The sequence below is a fragment of the Oncorhynchus nerka genome, linkage group LG3 (assembly GCF_034236695.1).
Source record: "Oncorhynchus nerka isolate Pitt River linkage group LG3, Oner_Uvic_2.0, whole genome shotgun sequence".
NCBI classification, from domain to species: domain Eukaryota; kingdom Metazoa; phylum Chordata; class Actinopteri; order Salmoniformes; family Salmonidae; genus Oncorhynchus; species Oncorhynchus nerka.
In genome coordinates this window covers 40,042,860-40,061,702 of record NC_088398.1, presented here as the reverse complement: position 1 = coordinate 40,061,702, position 18,843 = coordinate 40,042,860, and the positions used below count along the sequence as shown (strand labels likewise).

At 43.3% G+C, this 18,843-nt stretch overlaps 1 protein-coding gene across 1 annotated transcript; it reads right to left on the bottom strand.

The window, feature by feature from the left end:
* On the bottom strand, positions 1–11,307 carry LOC115107781 (ATP-dependent RNA helicase DDX18-like). The gene is made up of 14 exons (XM_029631410.2): positions 11,152–11,307; positions 9,219–9,404; positions 8,786–9,055; positions 5,912–6,047; positions 3,960–4,060; positions 3,643–3,842; positions 3,332–3,446; positions 3,084–3,223; positions 2,562–2,723; positions 1,806–1,958; positions 1,546–1,659; positions 1,337–1,393; positions 934–1,111; positions 1–717 (listed from the first exon to the last, which is right to left on the bottom strand). The coding sequence occupies exons 1-14, from the start codon at positions 11,255–11,257 to the stop codon at positions 572–574; spliced, it is 2,064 nt and encodes a 687-aa protein (XP_029487270.2). The 5' UTR covers positions 11,258–11,307; the 3' UTR covers positions 1–571.
* Between the last annotated feature and the right edge of the window lie 7,536 nt (positions 11,308–18,843).

Below are 18,843 nucleotides of genomic sequence, written 5' to 3'. Positions count from 1 at the left end.
TGTGGGTGTATATTTTTTATTTTTTAAATTGGCCAGTAGAGGAGGAAAACAATGCAAATCAATGTACAGTGCTGCATACTCATATCAAAGAGAATCTACAGTAAAAATCCACATCTGCTGTGAGGAAAGGAATGCAAGGGCTGTCCTCAGAACGGTATGAGCCCACGAGTCCTGTCACTACAAAATACCTGTTCAGAGAAAGACAGGCTGAGACATTGGAGCAAAACAATTGAGCCCCCTTACAAGAGACTAGTTACCACAGCAACAAAGTCAAAATTGGCTGTTGTAAAAATGAATGAATACAAACATTTGCTATTAGTCTTATTTTAAAGGTTAGGCATAAGGTTAGCAGTGTGGTTAAGGTTAGATTTAAAATCTGATTTTAAGAAAATAAATAAGCGAGGTTAATGACTTTGTGGCTGTGGTAACTAGTGGCGACCCAACAGACTGGTCTTTCACACACAAATAGGGAGCGAGACACGATGCCCAGTAACAGGCTAATAGATCGGTCTCTGGACAGAGAGAGTCCAGGTCAGGAAGCCATTTTGTAATGTCCCCCAAGGACCACAGGCTAGCGAGAGAATTGCCTCTTGTCCCCCTTGCCTTTGTTGACGTGCTTGAAGATCTTGGCTTTGTGAGCGCCCTTGCCCTTCTGGTAGCCGAAGCCACCGCCCCCACCCCTCTTCGTCATCTTCAGTCCTCCTTTGCTGTGGACGTCTGGAGCGGAGTGCTGGGTTAAAGGAAACACCGTACTGAACTGACCAATTAGGTAATGATAAATAAGTACACTATAATTACTATGCATCATTATTTTAATCATAAATAGATTTGATAAGTTTGCAAAAGTCATGACCACGAATAGATAAGGCGACGCAACACTTTGAACGACATTGGTGAACGTACGCCCAGGTCGTTGCCGTAGAAAAAGGATACTGAGGTCGACGTAGGGGGGCACTTTGAAGCCGAAGGAGAGCGCCACCATGGGGAGGTTGAGCGTGTTGACGCTGTAGATCGCTTTGAGCGAATGAGAGTCGTACGCCCGCACGTAGGACTTGTAGGCCTCCTGGGCTGACTTGTGCAGGTAGTAGTTCTTCTCAATCAATTTCCCCAGCTTCAAAGAACAAAATGTGAAGACCTTTGTGTGAATTTGTCATTGGGATTTTAAGGCGTGTCAGATAATTGCGCTTAATGTCACAGAAGCTAACTCCTGTTCACAGGAGGACGTTTATCATTTCACCATATCAATTAATTAGCCGCTGTAGTCCACTATATCACAGACGTTACGTCACTTAGCCCTGGTTCACATGCAGAAATCAAATGTGGATGCATGTCTTACCTGACCCTGGATATCGGAGATCTTCGCCCAAGAGAATTCAAACTCACTCAAAGGAACCTGAGGCAGGAGGGAAACAAAACGTAACATTTCCTTTTAAAAAACATAATTCATCACTGCTGATTAGCCATCTTTCAGTTGCATTTTTTTCTTGTTTTACTGTTAAGAGCTGGGTTGAGGTAAGGTTAGAGATGGTTGGGTTAGGGTCTTACCTTGGCCTGTTTGAGGAAGCGCAGGAAGCCCAACTCCTCTGGCCGTAGGATCAGGAGGGCGTGGCCTATGCCGTTGATCCCGCGAGCTGTCCTGCCGACCCTGTGGATGTATTCCTAGGATAAGAAAGAAATAAGAACGAGGGAAACAGATGTTAATGCTTCACTGAGGCATTGGCTGGAGATGCTTATAGACTAAGGGTTATTACTCAATAGTGTCAAAGATACATAATAAGTGTCTCTCAAACTTAGGTACTAGGTACCTTGGGGTCATCTGGGGGGTCATACTGTACGATCCAGTCCACCTCGGGGATGTCCAGGCCTCTGGCCGCCACGTCGGTACACAACAGGATGCCAGAGTCAGCGTTACAGAACTGGAAGAAGGTGGTGGTACGCTTCGTCTGCTTTTGCTTCCCCTGAGAGATAAAAGAAAAACAGTTGATTAGATGTCAGCCAGACACCATTGCCCACATAGGATAAGATGCCATTGCTGAACCGCACAGAATTTGACAGTACATGTTCGTGTTAAATCCTATTGCGCAAGATTTGGTCATATCATAAGATGTGTTATCGTGGTACAAGGCCTTAAGATCCAAGTGTGGATGTACCAGTTGTCTCCACAGCAGACCCATGAGAGAGAGAATGCCTTGTGGGGTCAGACTGGGGATCAATGTAGCAGAGCTCAAATTGAGCCAGATAATCATCCGAAGACTACTGACACAGAGTGTAGCCTGCAATCTGTTGCTTGCCTTGGAACTACATTGTTGTTACTAGAGACACTGAGATTAATCATATTTTAGAGCAGGCGTAATTAATCACCAGTGATGCATATGGGTTGAGTGTCTTTTTTTGACTCAAAAGGGCTCCAAATAACTTCCCGAAACAAGCTAATAAAGTGAGTCAGGTCAGTTTCAGCCAACACTAAAACATACGAACGGTCAGAAACGGGGAGGTACTATCTGAACCTTTCCTAGAGAAACCCATTTTTCGTTCTGCTAGACTGAAAGGCGACAACTCACGTGGATGGCCATGACGGGCAGGTCGATGTAGTTGAGCAGCTCGTAGTGGAACTTCACCGACATGCAGGAGGAGAAGAACACCATCAGCTTCTTCTTACGGTTCTTCTTCAAGAAGGTGAAGAGTAGCATGAAGCGCTTCTCAGACGGACACACCACATAGCCCTGGCAACCAAGACAAAGTTTACATATCAGGCCACCCCCGATGCACCAGAGAAAAGCAGAGAACCACAAACCTGTCAAGTGCATATTGTAATTGATGTCTGAGGTTTAACTGTAAACTTGCCGTGGTGGAGACCTGGCAGGGTCTCAAAACCACCCCACTTCTATCTAACAGACAGTACAGGAAAGGACAGAGCCACTACAGGCCAAACCTCGCTGAACGAGGCGCTCCAAAACAAACTGTCAAGACCACTAACAAAAAAACATTAAAGCTTTGCTACTTTCAGTTAATGTCTTGGGGCAACTGAAGGCAATGCACTTAACTTATAGTCACACTCTGCAGCAGTGAGCCGTTTTGTTTACCTGTTCAAGGCCATCCACGGTGGCGTTGTCCTTGTTGTCGTCCACGCCCACGTAGAGGGGCTCCTTCTTCAGGGAGATACGGGCCAGGTCCTCCACCTTACGGGTCTGGGTGGCCGAGAACAGCATGGTCTGCCTCCGCTCTGAGGATCAATGCATGATGTTAGACATACACACAAGACAAATAGCAACACCAAACTCCACGGTACAGTATATGTAAGGTTGGTTATGGCCATGATGCGGGTACATACTTGGCAGGAGTTTGATGATCTGCTTCAGTTCCTCCTCGAAGCCGACCTCCAGGATACGGTCGGCTTCGTCAATGATCAGACACTGGAGGTTCTTATACATGAAGCCAGCAGTATTCTACAGAGAGCAAGGTTGTGGGGAGAAACAAATGAAGAGAGCCAGGACTAAATGCAAAATTCCTTCTGTAAAATAAGTAACCTACACTGAAATGTTATACAATCCAATCCTTTGTCAAAATTACCCTAGTCCCCACTTTGACAGAAATTTATGAAAAGGATTTTACTAAATGTACTGTTCTTATCATCATCATTACCTGCAGGTGGTCCAGCAGTCTGCCGGGTGTGGCCACCAGGATGTTGACACCGTTGGCCAGCCTTTGGGCCTCGGCCGTGCGGTTGCTGCCGCCCATGATCAGGCCAAAGGTGTGCACGTGGTGGGTCATCAGCTCTTTCATCACGCCATACGTCTGCATGGCCAACTCGCGCGTCGGGGACAGGATCACCACGCCCGTGCCTGAGGATAGTGGGGAAGCAGGGTTGAGTCTTAGGCGAGGTCTAGACCCTATGCCTTTGATGTTAGCAGTGCTAAAAAAACTGTGGTAACATATTTATATATCTTCACTAATCTTACCGTTCCTGGGCATGAACTTGAGTTTGTAGATGAGCTCGATGGAGGGGATGAGGAAGGCCAGGGTTTTACCACTGCCGGTCTTAGCAGCAGCCAGGATATCTCTAGAAAAATTCAGAAGATCAAAGGACGTCATCGATCATGCCAAAAACAACATTACTCAGTTTATCAGTCCCGTAGGGCTGATTCTAGGATGCCATTTGGCAACATTTGGTAGTCCTGGATAGTGCTGTCGCAGTGACCATATTATCACCACACCAGCAGTCATTCTGTTGGTCACAGTAATCCCATCCAAAACTGAGCAAATAAATAGCATTGATGGGTAGCCTACCAAACTTGCAAATGGCCCTCGCTAGTGGCTTGATTTTCAGTGCTCCGTTGTCCCTCTAATCGCTCTCTAACTTCATGATTGAATATGAATAACATGAATGAGGACAGATGGTAATGGGAGTTAGAGGCCCCGTTTCAAAATGTTCACGGGAAAGCACCGGACCCAATATGCATATATTTAAAATCTGGACCGAAATAACCTAAAGGACAACCAAAACTGTCCCCTTATGGACCCGGTCTGTTCCGAGTGACAGAAGCAACAGAAAAGCCAATTGTTTTGCTACTTTATTAAACTGGAGCTATGGACAAAGGGAGAGAGAGGCATAGAGCGAGCAGCTGTAGGCTACTAGGGAGCGGAGGTCGTGTGTGTGAATGTGTAGGTAAGACACAGGAGGCTCAGAACAGGCAAGGAGGGAGAGAACGCAACGACTTAACTTCTTGCTAGTTATTTATCATCCCATCCGTTTACATATTACCCGTCTTGACTGCATCAAACCCGAGAGAAGCTAGCTAATTGAGGCTAAGTGCGTTTCTCACCGTCCTAATATTAGTTTCAAGTTTTATTAATGGTACGTACAGGATACGCATGGTGTAGATCGTCCAACGAAACGCTTACTTGCAGATTCCTTTGACAATGTAACAATTAGAAATTATAATACAAACAGTAAATGGCAGTACAATAGAATTAAGCAATAAGGCCTGAGGAGGTGTGGTATATGGCCAATATACCACAGCTACGGGATGTTCTTTTGTACAACTTAACATGGAGTGCCTAGACATAGCCGTGGTATATTGGCCATATATCACAAACCCCCGAGGAGCCTTATTGCTGTTATAAACTGGTTACCAAAGTGATTAGAGCACTAAAACTAAATTTTTGTCCTACCCCTGGTAGGTCCCAAACCACCCAGTTTATAATAAACATTTTAGCTGGAGTATAATACAGGAAGGCACAATTTATTGTCCAATATTAACACGTGTATTGTGGAAGGGTGGGATGGGGCCAAGTGTACAAGAGTCTGGTAGCAACAGTTGTGATGCGTTTAGCATGAATGTATGTGTGTACATGAGTGGAGTTCATGTTCACCTACAAACAACTCCATTCAGATTACAGCCTAAACAGCAGCCTACATTGTTGGCTTTTGATCGTTGTAGCCCTTCACATTTTCTTTTTAATTCCACCTCTCATTGATTTGCCACACCAGCAATGCAATTGTCTCTACCTCCCGCGGGAAGCGCAGAGTGTCGAATCATTCAGCCCATGTTTTGATTTCTAAGACATTCTCACGTTTATAGGCCTATCATAATGAAATAATGGATTTTATTGTGACGTGTAGGCTATATTAAATGGATTTATTAGACTTTTAGATGTTCCAAATGCACACATCAAATCAGCAGCTTGTATGCTTGGAAGCCCAGAGATGCTATACATGTTCATGTTAATTAAACGGTCAATTACTATGAGAACGGCAGTTATTTGCATTACAATTATGGGCTGACAATATGTCATGACAGCCACACCCAGAGTCCTAGAAGGATTTTACAGAGCTCTGTTTCAGTCAGCCTTGTAAAGGACAATTAACAGGTGGAAATTCTGGCTAATAGAATGTCAAATGTAGGCTTACCTTCCCTCCAGTAGGGGGCGGATGCTTTTGTGTTGGATCTCGGTCATGTGGTCAAAGCCCATCTCCTTCACACCCTTTAGAGTGTTCTCGCTCACCAGAGAGGCTAAAGAGGCAAACGATGTGTCCTCAAACGCACCTGGGAAACAGAAAACAGTTCAAACCTGCATGGGTTTTGCATAGAAGGGCTCTAGTCTAGCACTAACACAAGTAGACTGACCAAGGATTACCTAAATGGGCAAATGGTGGCTCAACCCCCCCCCCCCCCCCCTTGAAGAATCTTTTTTTTTTTTTTTAAGTAACTCAACTTACTGTTGGAAGTTAGATCAGCTTTAATAATGCAGATATATTGTGGCTTCCATTAATGTCAAATAATTTCCAATCCCCCATATATATTTTTTGTAAATATCGATATAAGTATTCAGAACCCCTTGACTTTTTCCACATTTTGTTAGGCCTTATTCTAAAATGTATGATTGATTTATTAAATTAATCTACACCCAATACCCAATAAAGTCAAAGCAAAAACAGGTTTTTAGGTATTGCCAATTTCATAAAAAAACAATATCAAATTTACCAACGTTCTCAGACCCTTTACTCGGTACAATGTTGAAGCACCTTTGGCAGCGATTACAGCATTGAATTCTACTCTGCAGATCCTCTTAAGCTCTGTCAGGTTGGATGGGGAGCATCGCTGCACAGCTATTTTCAGGTCTCTCCAGAGATGTTTGATCGGGTTCAAGTCCAGGCTTTGACTGGGCCATTCAAGGACATTCAGAGACTTGTCCCAAAGCCACTCCTGCGTTGTCTTGGCTATGTTCTACGGGTTGTTGTCCTGTTGGAAGGTAAACCTTCACCCCAGTCTGAGGTCATGAGCGCTCTGGAGCAGGTTTTCAAAAATGATTTCTCTATAGGTTGCCTCGATCCTGACTAGGTCTCCCAGTCCCTGAAAAACATACCCACAGCATGATGCTGCCACCACCATGCTTCACCATAGGGATGGTGCCAAGTTTCCTCCAAATGTGACACTTGGCATTCAGGCCAAAGAGTTCAATCTTGGTTTCATCAGACCAGAGAATCTTGTTACTCATGATCTGAGAGTCCTTTAGGTCATTTGTGGCAAACTCCAAGTGAGCCGTCATGTGCCTTTTACTGAGAAGTGGCTTCCGTCTGGCCACTCTACCATAAAGGCCTGATTGGTAGAGTGCTGCACAGATGGTTGTCCTTCTGGAAGGTTCTCCCATCTCCACAGAGGAACTCTAGAGCTCTGTCGGAGTGACCATCAGGTTCTTGGTCACCTCCCTGACCAAGGCCCTTCTCCCGTGATTGAGCAGTTTGGCCAGGCAGCCAGCTCTAGGAAGAGTCTCGGTGGTTCCAAAATTCTTCCATCTAAGAATGATGGAGGACTGTGTTCTTGGGGACCGTCAATGCTGCAGAAATGTTTTGCTACCCGTGGCCTGATCTGTGCCATCGACACAATCCTGTCTCTGAGCTCTACGGTCACTTCCTTCGACCGCATGAATTGATTTTTGCTCTGACATGCAATGTCAACTGTGGGACCTTATATAGACAGGTGTGTGCCTTTCCAAACCCTGTCCAATCAATTGAATTTACCACAGGTGGACTCCAATTAACTTGTAGAAACATCTCAAGGATGATCAATGGAAACAGGATGCACCTAAGCTCAATTCCGAGTCTCATAGCAAAAGGGATGAATACTTATGTAAATAAGGTGTTTTTATTTTTAATAAATATGCAAAGTTTCCTAACAAACATGTTTTCACTTTGTCATTATGGGGTAGTGTGTGTAGATTACTGAGTTTTTAAATGTATTTAATCAATTTTAGAATAAGGCTGTAACGTAACAAAAACGTGGAAAAGGTAAAGGAGTGAATATTTTCCAAATGCACTGTGATATTGAGAGATGGATAAATACTTTTCCTTTATTATTTTCCCTTAACCCTACCACCCCTCAACTAATTGAAGGAAACTAATCGACAACACTTAAGCTTCTACTTCAAGCTTATATATATGTATATACACACACCACACATTTTACGGACAGTATATTTTTACATTCGTTGTCTTATTTTTTTGTCCCACCCTTCAGCTCAACCCCTCCTATCTATCTCTGAACACCATCCAGTCAATTTATATTTGCCATATAGTTTTCAACTGTGCTGTTGCAAAGTTCTGAATCTTTCTATTCTAGTACTTTCTACAGATTGTAATTTAAAGAAAACATTTTGCTAAGAGTGTTATGACATGATAAATGATTGATTCATTATGATTTTTTTTATATATATTTTATCACCCAGCAGTGCTATTTGCAGAGTTAGCTCCAGGTAAATGTTGCAATTCTTCAGCTATCTAAACTTAGTAGTCATGGTCAAATTACCCACTGATTTTGTAGGTCATAAAACTGCAAACATTTCTCTCCACTCCATGGAAAAATTAGTAGAACTGCATGAAATTAGTAAAACAACAGTAATATCTTCTCTGACCCATGGCAAAATGTGCAGAAAACTTTCTTCAAACCCGCCAAATTAACTTTAAATCTCCAATGTTAAGAGGCTGCTAAAATGGTTTGCGCACAATGTGGTGGAAGGGGGGCATGCAGACCTGCGAGCAACTACAGTCCCTCATGAACAAATCAGTTTTTTGTGGCCCCCACCCTCATCCTTGACCTAAAGTAAAAGGCCATGGTTAAATACAGAATACTATACATATTTGTATGCTTGCAGGGGCTAAATTGTAAATAGTTCATGGGCCATATCTAATACTGAGAAATTACTGCTACAGATAACATTCACAGTTGACAAGGCCAACATTTGGTAGTGTAAAGGCCTCTGACCTATGTCATTGAACACTGAATACCTGTCAAGCCAGTTGGGAGCTCTGGTCCACCTTCCTCATCATCATCCCCAAACTTCTCTCCTTCCCCCTTTTCCGCCTCATCTTCACTTCCCTCTTCTTCCTCCTCCTCGTCGTCATCATCATCTTCCTCCTCTCCAGCCTCTGCCCCTTCAAGAGGCTGTGTGGGTTTGTCTGTGCCCTGATCAGCATCCTCCTCGGTCACAGTCAACCCCCTCTCCTCCTCCATATCCTCCTCATCATCTGCCTCATCCTTCTTGGCTTTTTTCACACCTACGTTAGAACCACATAAAAATACTTTGACAAGGAAAACATGAAATTACTTGGTAAACCGGCACTAAGCCATTTACCCCGGCCTTCTTGAAAAGGGGAGTAATATCAGAATCTCAAATCCTAGCTACAACAATTTTAAGAAATTACTGAATAGTCACATTACCTGGCGATTCAGCAGTTTTGAGCTTCCTTTTCGTCTTGACAGATTTTTCTTCTGTGTTCACCTCTGCAGACACATTCTTCTGTATTTGTGGCTTCTTTGTGGGTTTGGCATTCTGTGGCTTTGAAATTGCTGTGGCCCCGTGACTCGTTTCATCACAACGCTCCTCTGGAAGTCTGTTTGCGTCACCTGTGAATACACAGATTTTTATTATTATTTTTAAATCACATCATCAACCAGGCAAAGGAGGCTATCATTCAACTAGTAACATTGACTAGCTAGCGAGCAAGCATTACAAGCTAGCCCTTGATCATGACTCCGTTCTATTACATAAGTCATTGGATGAAGGCATCTTCTGTAGGGGAGTTTTGTTAAGCACCCAAACTAACTGGCTAAATTTGGCTAGCTACTCCCAGACACAAAAGAGAGAACACCTCAGCAGAGCTGGTTGGGCTGTTTTCATGATATTTAGGGTGTTGGTGGGTGTTGGTGACTAACCGCTGTTGGCAACAATTTAATAACTTTTTTTTACCAATGTCTACTGACCCTAGTCATATACAACCTGTGTTGCGCATATGTAAATTCCTCACGTTGACCACACTATTTGTGTTGCTACATAAATGTACACACAAGTTATTCAATCATTTCACCCAAACTGCTCACATATCTGCATAGCCAGGTGCTAAAATAGAACTTGGCTCTATTTTTGAAACAAACTGGTTTTTAGGCACATATACCCACGTGGGTGATTGAAAGCTGAACTGAGGTCCACACTCCAGGTGGTGGTGGCAATGCTCCTTAAAGTTGGTTGCCAAATGCAATATAAAGTCCAAAGAAGACTGAAGGAGGAAAGATTACTAGAAACTAACAACTAGGTTTACCCTTTTATCTGTGGATTAGTTGTCGGGGTACAGGACCTTATGCATTTCAGGTAAAATAACAACCTAATGTTTATATCCCAGGACAAATAAAATAGCAAAAGAAAGCTAGCTAGCTAAATGTCCATGACTGTTTCATCAGTTTCGACATGTCCCCAAATTAATAGAAGTGGTTCAGAGGTCGTTCTGATATTTCGATCTGCACATCCTTATCACCTCTGGACAAAATCGACATGCGAGCGATGGTGCACGCGTGTGCCCGGTCTAGTCTGCGTGTCAGTTATTCTGCGCCCTGGCACACTCAGATGAGTGCTCTTAAATCGGAGTAGATAGCCGGAGTGCATTTATGAACGCACCGTAAATATACATGTTACAATTCCAGTGGTAAAAAAAGCAGTCCTCTGACAGTTTATCCGCATTGCTTGGCGCAGATGCAAGACAAATAGATTTGACATCTAATTTGAAGCGCATGACGCTGTTGACGCTCGCAGCCTGTCAGTTCTCATTCTCTACGGTGAATTATAATGCCAACGTGTAAAAAAAAAACACTTCCTTTCATTTGGGCTTTAGGCCAATATTGGCTTATTTGGCTATACTACACACAATCAATGCGGTGTAAGTAATCTAGCTGCCTTATTTATTTAACTAAGATATCAATAGTGGAAAGAGCTTTATGTATCAAAACCTGTCATTCATAACGATGTTTCGAAATTACCTAGGATTTGTTTCACTAGCTAATGGCTAAAGTTAGCTAGCTAACGTACGTTAACTACCAAAATAAACAGTAACGTTAGTAACTAACGTTAGCGAGCTTAACTAGAAACAAGCTAACGGAATGGATCACGTTATTACAATCGGTGATTTAGCTACGTGTATCAACTAAAATGATATTTGTGACATCAATAGTTAAAAAGGTTACATATAAAATAAATGACCCCCCCACCAAAAAAAAAAAAAACACGCACCAGAGACATATTTAGCTACCTAGCCTTGCTTCGAGGTTGGCGAGTGCCAATACAACTTGTAGACAACGATTATAATACTCGAAAAACAGTTACCATTATCTTCCTCTTGTTTCTGTTTATTAAGTAGCTTTCGCTCTTTGTTCTTTTCGCTTCTTTTCTGGATTTTCTGCCGAAGAAGCCTCATCTGAAGAGCTGCCATGCTTGCATCTGAGCGGACACACGCGTTTGGAATTCAGGACCCCTCTAGCGTAGACTGTTGCCTGCCTGACTGTAAATACATTAGGACCCTATATGGTTCTCATTCATATTGCCAGAATGCAAATCGTCTGTACTATCCAGGGTAGAACGACTGCCCCCTTTCATTGAAGCCATGAAGTTCAAGGCCGAAAGGCGTACAGGATCTCCCACCTCTATTAAATAATAATTTGTTCTTAACTGACTGCCTAGTTAAATAAAGGTTAAATAAAATAAATAAAACATTTGCTATAATGCAGTAAAATTACGTTAGCTTCCTTCCACGCCTGCGACGCCATACACGTGGTCTGTGGTTGTGATGCCGATTGGACTTACTGCTAAATTCTCTAAAACGATGCGGGGTGATTTATGGTAGAGAAATTAACATTAAATTCTCTGGCAACAGCTCTGGTGGAGTTTTCTGCAGTCAGTATGCCAAATACATGCTCCCTCGAAACTTGAGATATCTGAGGCATTGTGTTGTGTGACAAAACTGCACATTTTAGAGTGGCCTTTCAATGCCCACAGCAAAAGGAACACATGGGTAATGATTATGCTGTTTAATCAATTTCTAATGCTGTTTAATCAGTTTATAGATATGCCAAACCTGTCAGGTGGATGGATTATCTTGAAAACGGAGAAATGCTCACAAACAGGGATGTAAACACATTTCTGCACAAAATTGGAAAGAAATACGCTTTTTGTGTGTATGGAACATTTCTGGGATCTTTTATTTCAGCTCATGCAACATGGAACCAACACTTTTGCATGTTGCGTTTATATTTTTGTTCAGTGTAATTCCAACATGTACACGCATGTAAAAATACACTTTTCGTTTTATTTGGGCTTAAGTCAAATATTGGGCTATACTACAAGCAATCAATTAAGTTAGTTATATCTAAATGAATAAGCCAGCTAGCTAAGATATCAATGTATCAAAGCATGTCATGCATAACATTGTTTCATGACCAAATACTTAACTTTTGACTACTTTAATACACATATAAGTGAATTTGTTCCATTCATTTTGGTCCCCTAAAGTGGCAGGACTATGTACAAAAAGTGCGCAGGAGGTGACGGCTGCTGTTTTACTATTTTGTTTGTTTTTTCACATCCTTTGTCAAATATTTTGTACATATTGTTGCTGCTACCTATCAAGGCGGTGGCCCGTTCCTGTAGGTTCATGCTCTACAACATCCGCAGAGTACGACCCTGCCTCACACAGGAAGCGGCGCAGGTCCTAATCCAGGCACTTGTCATCTCCCGTCTGGATTACTGCAACTCGCTGTTGGCTGGGCTCCCTGCCTGTGCCATTAAACCCCTACAACTCATCCAGAACCGGCCGTCTGGTGTTCAACCTTCCCAAGTTCTCTCACGTCACCCCGCTCCTCCGCTCTCTCCACTGGCTTCCAGTTGAAGCTCGCATCCACTACAAGACCATGGTGCTTGCCTACGGAGCTGTGAGGGGAACGGCACCTCAGTACCTCCAGGCTCTGATCAGGCCCTACACCCAAACAAGGGCACTGCGTTCATCCACCTCTGGCCTGCTCGCCTCCCTACCACTGAGGAAGTACAGTTCCCGCGCAGCCCAGTCAAAACTGTTCGCTGCTCTGGCCCCCCAATGGTGGAACAAACTCCCTCACGACGCCAGGACAGCGGAGTCAATCACCACCTTCCGGAGACACCTGAAACCCCACCTCTTTAAGGAATACCTAGGATAGGATAAAGTAATCCTTCTCACCCCCCCTTAAAAGATTTAGATGCACTATTGTAAAGTGGCTGTTCCACTGGCTGTCTTAAGGTGAACGCACCAATTTGTAAGTCGCTCTGGATAAGAGCGTCTGCTAAATGACTTAAATGTAAATGTAATGTAAATGCTACAGTCTCTTATGACCGAAAAGAGCTTGTGGACATCAGAACAGCGATTACTCACCTCGAACTGGAAAAAAATAGTTTTTCTTTAATGAGTCCGACGCATAGGATATACTGCTTTCTTCAGACCAGGCCAAAACCCCCATCACTAGTTTCAAATATTTTTTATTTCATCTTTATTTAACCAGGTAGGCCAGTTGAGAACAAGTTCTCATTTACAACTGCAAACTGGCCAAGATAAAGCAAAGCAGTGCGACAAAAACAACAACACAGAGTTACACATGGGATAAACAAATGTACAGTCAATAACACAATAGAAAAAATCTGTGTACAGTGTGTACAAATTTAGTAAGGAGGTAAGGCAATAAATAGGCCAATAGTGGCGAAGTAATTACAATTTAGCAATTTACACTGGAGTGATATATGCGCAGATGAGGATGTGCAAATAGAAATACTGGTGTGCAAAAGAGCAGAAATCCAAAAACAAATGTGGGGATGAGATAGGTAGTTGGTTGGATGGGCTATTTACAGATGGGCTGTGTACAGCTGCAGCAATGGGTAAGCTGCTCTGACAGATGACGCGTGACGTTAGTGAGGGAGATATGTGTCCAACTGATTTCTGATTTTTGCAGTCATTGGCAGCAGAGAACTGGAAGGAAAGGTGGCCAAAAGAGGTGTTGCTCCGTGTGCTACGGATGGGTGTTGCTATGGTGACCAGTGAGCTGAGATAAGGTGGAGCTTTACCTAGCATAGACTTATAGATGACCTGGAGCCAGTGGGTTTGGCGACGAATATGAAGCAAGGGCCAGCCAACGACAGCATACAGTTCGCAGTGATGGGTAGTATATGGGGCTTTGGTGACAAAACGGATGGCGTTGTGATAGACTGACTAGTGTGAGGAGGGCGTGGGGCCTTGTAAGAATTCGTCGGCGAGTAGTTGAACCACCACTACCCTCCATACTATTGGCCAATGTGCAATCATTGGAAAATAAACTGGATGGTCTACGATTAAGACTATCCTCCCAACGGGACATTAAAGCATGTAATATCTTATGTTTCACCGAATCATGGCTGAACGATGACACAGATAATATAGAGCAGGCTGGGTTTTCCGTACATCGGCAGGACAGAGCAGCTACGTCTGGTAAGACGAGGGGCAGGGTGTGTGTCTGTTTGTCAATAACTGCTGGTGCGCAACGTCTAATATTAAAGAAGTCTCGAGGTATAATATCTCATGATAAGCTGTAGACAACACTATCTACCAAGAGAGTTCACATCTATATTATTTGTAGCCATCTATTTAACACCACAAAATGAGCTGTATGAGGCCATATGCAAACAAAACATGCTCATCCAGAAGTGGCGCTCCTAATGGTCAGGGACTTGAATGCAGGGAAACTTAAATCTGTTTTACCTAATTTCTACCAGCAAATACAAGTACAACCAGAGGAGAAAATAACTCTAGACCACCTTTACTTCACACACAGAGACTCATACAACCGCAGGAGGCCTTTTGCCTTTTGGTAGGCCGTGATTGTAAATAAGAATTTGTTCTTAATTGACTTAAATAAAATTTAAAAAATACAAAGCTCTCCCCCACCCTCCATTTGGAAAATAATCTGACAATAATTATATGCTCCTGATTCCTGCTTGCAAAAACTAAAGCAGGAAGTACCAGTGACTTGCTTAATATGGAAGTGGTCAGATTACACAGATGCTACTCTACAGGATTGCTTTGCTAGCACAGACTGGAATATGTTCCGGGATTCATCCAATGGCATTGAGGAGTATACCACCTCAGTCACCGGCTTCATCAATAAGTGCATCGACGACGTCGTCCCCACAGTGACCATACGTACATATCCCAACCAGAAGCCATGGATTACAGGCAACATCCGCACCAAGCTAAAGGCGGGAGCTGCCACATTCAAGGAGTGGGACACTAATCCGGACACTTATAAGAAATCCCGCTATGCCCTCCAACGAACCATCAAACAGGCAAAGCGTCAATACAGGACTAAGTTTGATTCCTACTACACCGGCTCCAATGCTCGTCAGAGGTGGCAGGGCTTGCAAACTACAAAGGGAGACCCAGCTACAAGGTGCCCATTGACGTGACCCTACCAGATGAGATAAATGCCTTTTATGCTCGCTTTGAGGAAAGCAAAACTGAAGCATGCATGAGAGACCAGCTGTTCCGGACGACTGAGTGATCACGCTCTCCATAGCTGATGTAAGACCTTTAACAGGCCAACATTCACAAAGGTGCGGGGACAGACGGATTACCAGGATGTGTATTCAAAGCATGCGCGGACCTACTGGCAAGTGTCTTCACTGACATTTTCAAACTTTCCCTGACCGAGTCTGTAATACCTACATGTTTCAAACAGATCACCATAGTCCCTGTGCCCAAGAATGCCAAGGTAACCTGCCTAAATGATTACCGCCCCATAGCACTTATGTCGGTAGCCATGAAGTGCTTTGAAAGGCTGGTCATGGCTCACATCAAAACCATCATGCCGGAAACCCACTCCAATTTGCATACCGCGCCAACAGATCCACAGAGGATACAATCGCAATCACACTCCACACTGCCCTTTCCCACCTGGACAAAAGGAACACATATATGTGAATGATGTTCATTGACTACACTTCACCATAGTGCTCACGAAGCTTTAAGGACCCTGGGAGTAAACACCTCCCTCTGCAACTGGATCTTGGACTTCCTTACGGGCCGCCCCCAGTTGGTAAAGATAGGCCACAACACATCTGCCACCCTGATCCTCAACACTGGGGCCCCTCAGGGGTGCGTGCTTAGTCCCCTCCTGTACTCCCTGTTCACTCATGACTGCGTGGTCAAGCACGACTCCAACACCATCATTAAGTTTGCTGACAACACATCAGTGGTAGGCCTGATCACCGACAACGATGAGACAGCCTATAGGGAGGAGGTCAGAGACCTGGCAGTGTTTTGCCAGGATGACAACCTCTCCCTCAATGTGAACAAGACAAAAGGAGCTGATCGTGGACTATAGGAACAGGAGGGCCGAACAGGCCCCTGAGCCTGCCTGCTGTTCTGTACCTTGTGGACTCTGATCTGGATTCCTGACCTCTGCCTGCCATTGACCTGTCATTTTGCCTGCCCCCTGTTCTAGTAATAAACCTTTGTTACTTCAACTGTCTACATCTGGGTCTTCTCCTGAAGCGTGATAACAGTGAATGTTCCTGAGTGGACGACTTACTTGAAAATCTATGGCAAGACCTGAAAATGGTCTGGCAACGATCAACAAACAATTTGACAGAGCTTGAATAATTTTGAAAAGATTAATGGACAAATGTTGCACAATCCAGGTGTGGAAAGCTCTTCAAGACTTACCCAGAAAGACTCACAGCTGTAATTGCTGCCAAAGGTGCTTTTACAAAGTATTGAGTCAGAGGTGTGAATACTTCTGTAAATAAGATATTTCTGTATTTTAATTTTCAATAAATTTGCAAACATTTGTCATTATGGGGTGATGTGTGTAGATGGATCAAATCAAATCAAATCAAATCAAATTTATTTATATAGCCCTTCGTACATCAGCTGATATCTCAAAGTGCTGTACAGAAACCCAGCCTAAAACCCCAAACAGCAAACAATGCAGGTGTAAAAGCACGGTGGCTAGGAAAAACTCCCTAGAAAGGCCAAAACCTAGGAAGAAACCTAGAGAGGAACCAGGCTATGTGGGGTGGCCAGTCCTCTTCTGGCTGTGCCGGGTAGAGATTATAACAGAACATGACCAAGATGTTCAAATGTTCATAAATGACCAGCATGGTCGAATAATAATAAGGCAGAACAGTTGAAACTGGAGCAGCAGCACAGTCAGGTGGACTGGGGACAGCAAGGAGTCATCATGTCAGGTAGTCCTGGGGCACGGTCCTAGGGCTCAGGTCCTCCGAGAGAGAGAGAAAGAAAGAGAGAATTAGAGAGAGCATATGTGGGGTGGCCAGTCCTCTTCTGGCTGTGCCGGGTGGAGATTATAACAGAACGTGGCCAAGATGTTCAAATGTTCATAAATGACCAGCATGGTTGAATAATAGTAAGGCAGAACAGTTGAAACTGGAGCAGCAGCATGGCCAGGTGGACTGGGGACAGCAAGGAGTCATCATGTCAGGTAGTCCTGGGGCATGGTCCTAGGGCTCAGGTCCTCCGAGAGAGAGAAAGAAAGAGAGAAGGAGAGAATTAGAGAACGCACACTTAGATTCACACAGGACACCGAATAGGACAGGAGAAGTACTCCAGATATAACAAACTGACCCTAGCCCCCCGACACATAAACTAATGCAGCATAAATACTGGAGGCTGAGACAGGAGGGGTCAGGAGACACTGTGGCCCCATCCGAGGACACCCCCGGACAGGGCCAAACAGGAAGGATATAACCCCACCCACTTTGCCAAAGCACAGCCCCCACACCACTAGATGGATGAGAGAAAAAAATATTTTTAATCCATTTTGAATTCAGGCTGTAACAACAAAATGTGGAATAAGTCAAGGGGTATGAATACTTTCTGAAAGAATTGTATAATATATACACACAATCAAACCACATTTAACAGTTTGGTGAATTTCTCATAAAAATGCATTCTCAGATAAAATGGTGTCCATCACGTTCTGAATACTGATTACAATACAGTAAGATCAGCTGAAAAGCAGCGAAGGAAGCTAAAGCCTCCATGGTAAGAGATGAGAGGTATCTCTACTGTACTTATGTGCTGTTCTTCAGCTGTGAGCATCCCTGAAAGTGCAGCTGTGCAAATCTTACTAAGATGCCAACATCAATAGAATTCATAATGCCTGATGACATCCTTTATATAGAAGAACACTCCATCTTCCCCACTGGGAGCTTTGAGATGAAGTGCATTTGAGTCTGAATGTGTGTGTGTTTGGGGGAGGGGATCGTTTGCATGTTGTTAGCCTATAGCTGTGTATGTTTGAATAAAACATCTTCAAACCTTTTATGAGGGTATATACAGTATATATTACTGCTTTTGGGATGTAAGGATGTCTTTGGTACTTCTAGATTCTATGAGTGTGTAGGGTGCAGGATGTTGTGTTCTAACAATACAGTTAACCTGAGTTTTTTTTAATACACTTTTCTTGTTTAATTTACACTGGATTTTCTATGCACATAGTTCATGACTAGAAATCGTTCACTGTAATGAAGTCAATTCAATGTGTGGTTGTATATCATTGTGACTCGAGTCAAATATATATCTACAATCTTTTCAAGAAACAATTAAACAAGAGAACTCATATTAACCATTGAGACAATTAAAGAGGTTTTATTAACTCTAGTACGAGTTGAGTCAAGCTAGACCCAATCTGTTGACTGTTCTGGGAGCATCTCAATTCCAACAGTGCTTTTTTTCATTTAACAAGCAATTATTCAAGCTGCTTAAAGCAGAGCTGGTTGATTCATCGGATTTGTGTTTTTCACTGCTGCCAACCTATCTTTGGGATTTAAAGGATAGGTAGCATAAACATAACCACATGTAGCATATGTACGTACAGTACATACAGTTGAAGTCAGAAGTTTACATACACCTTAGCCAAATACATATAAACATATAAACTCAGTTTTTCACAATTCCTGACATTTAATCCTGGAAGAAATTCCCTGTTTTAGGTCAGTTAGGAT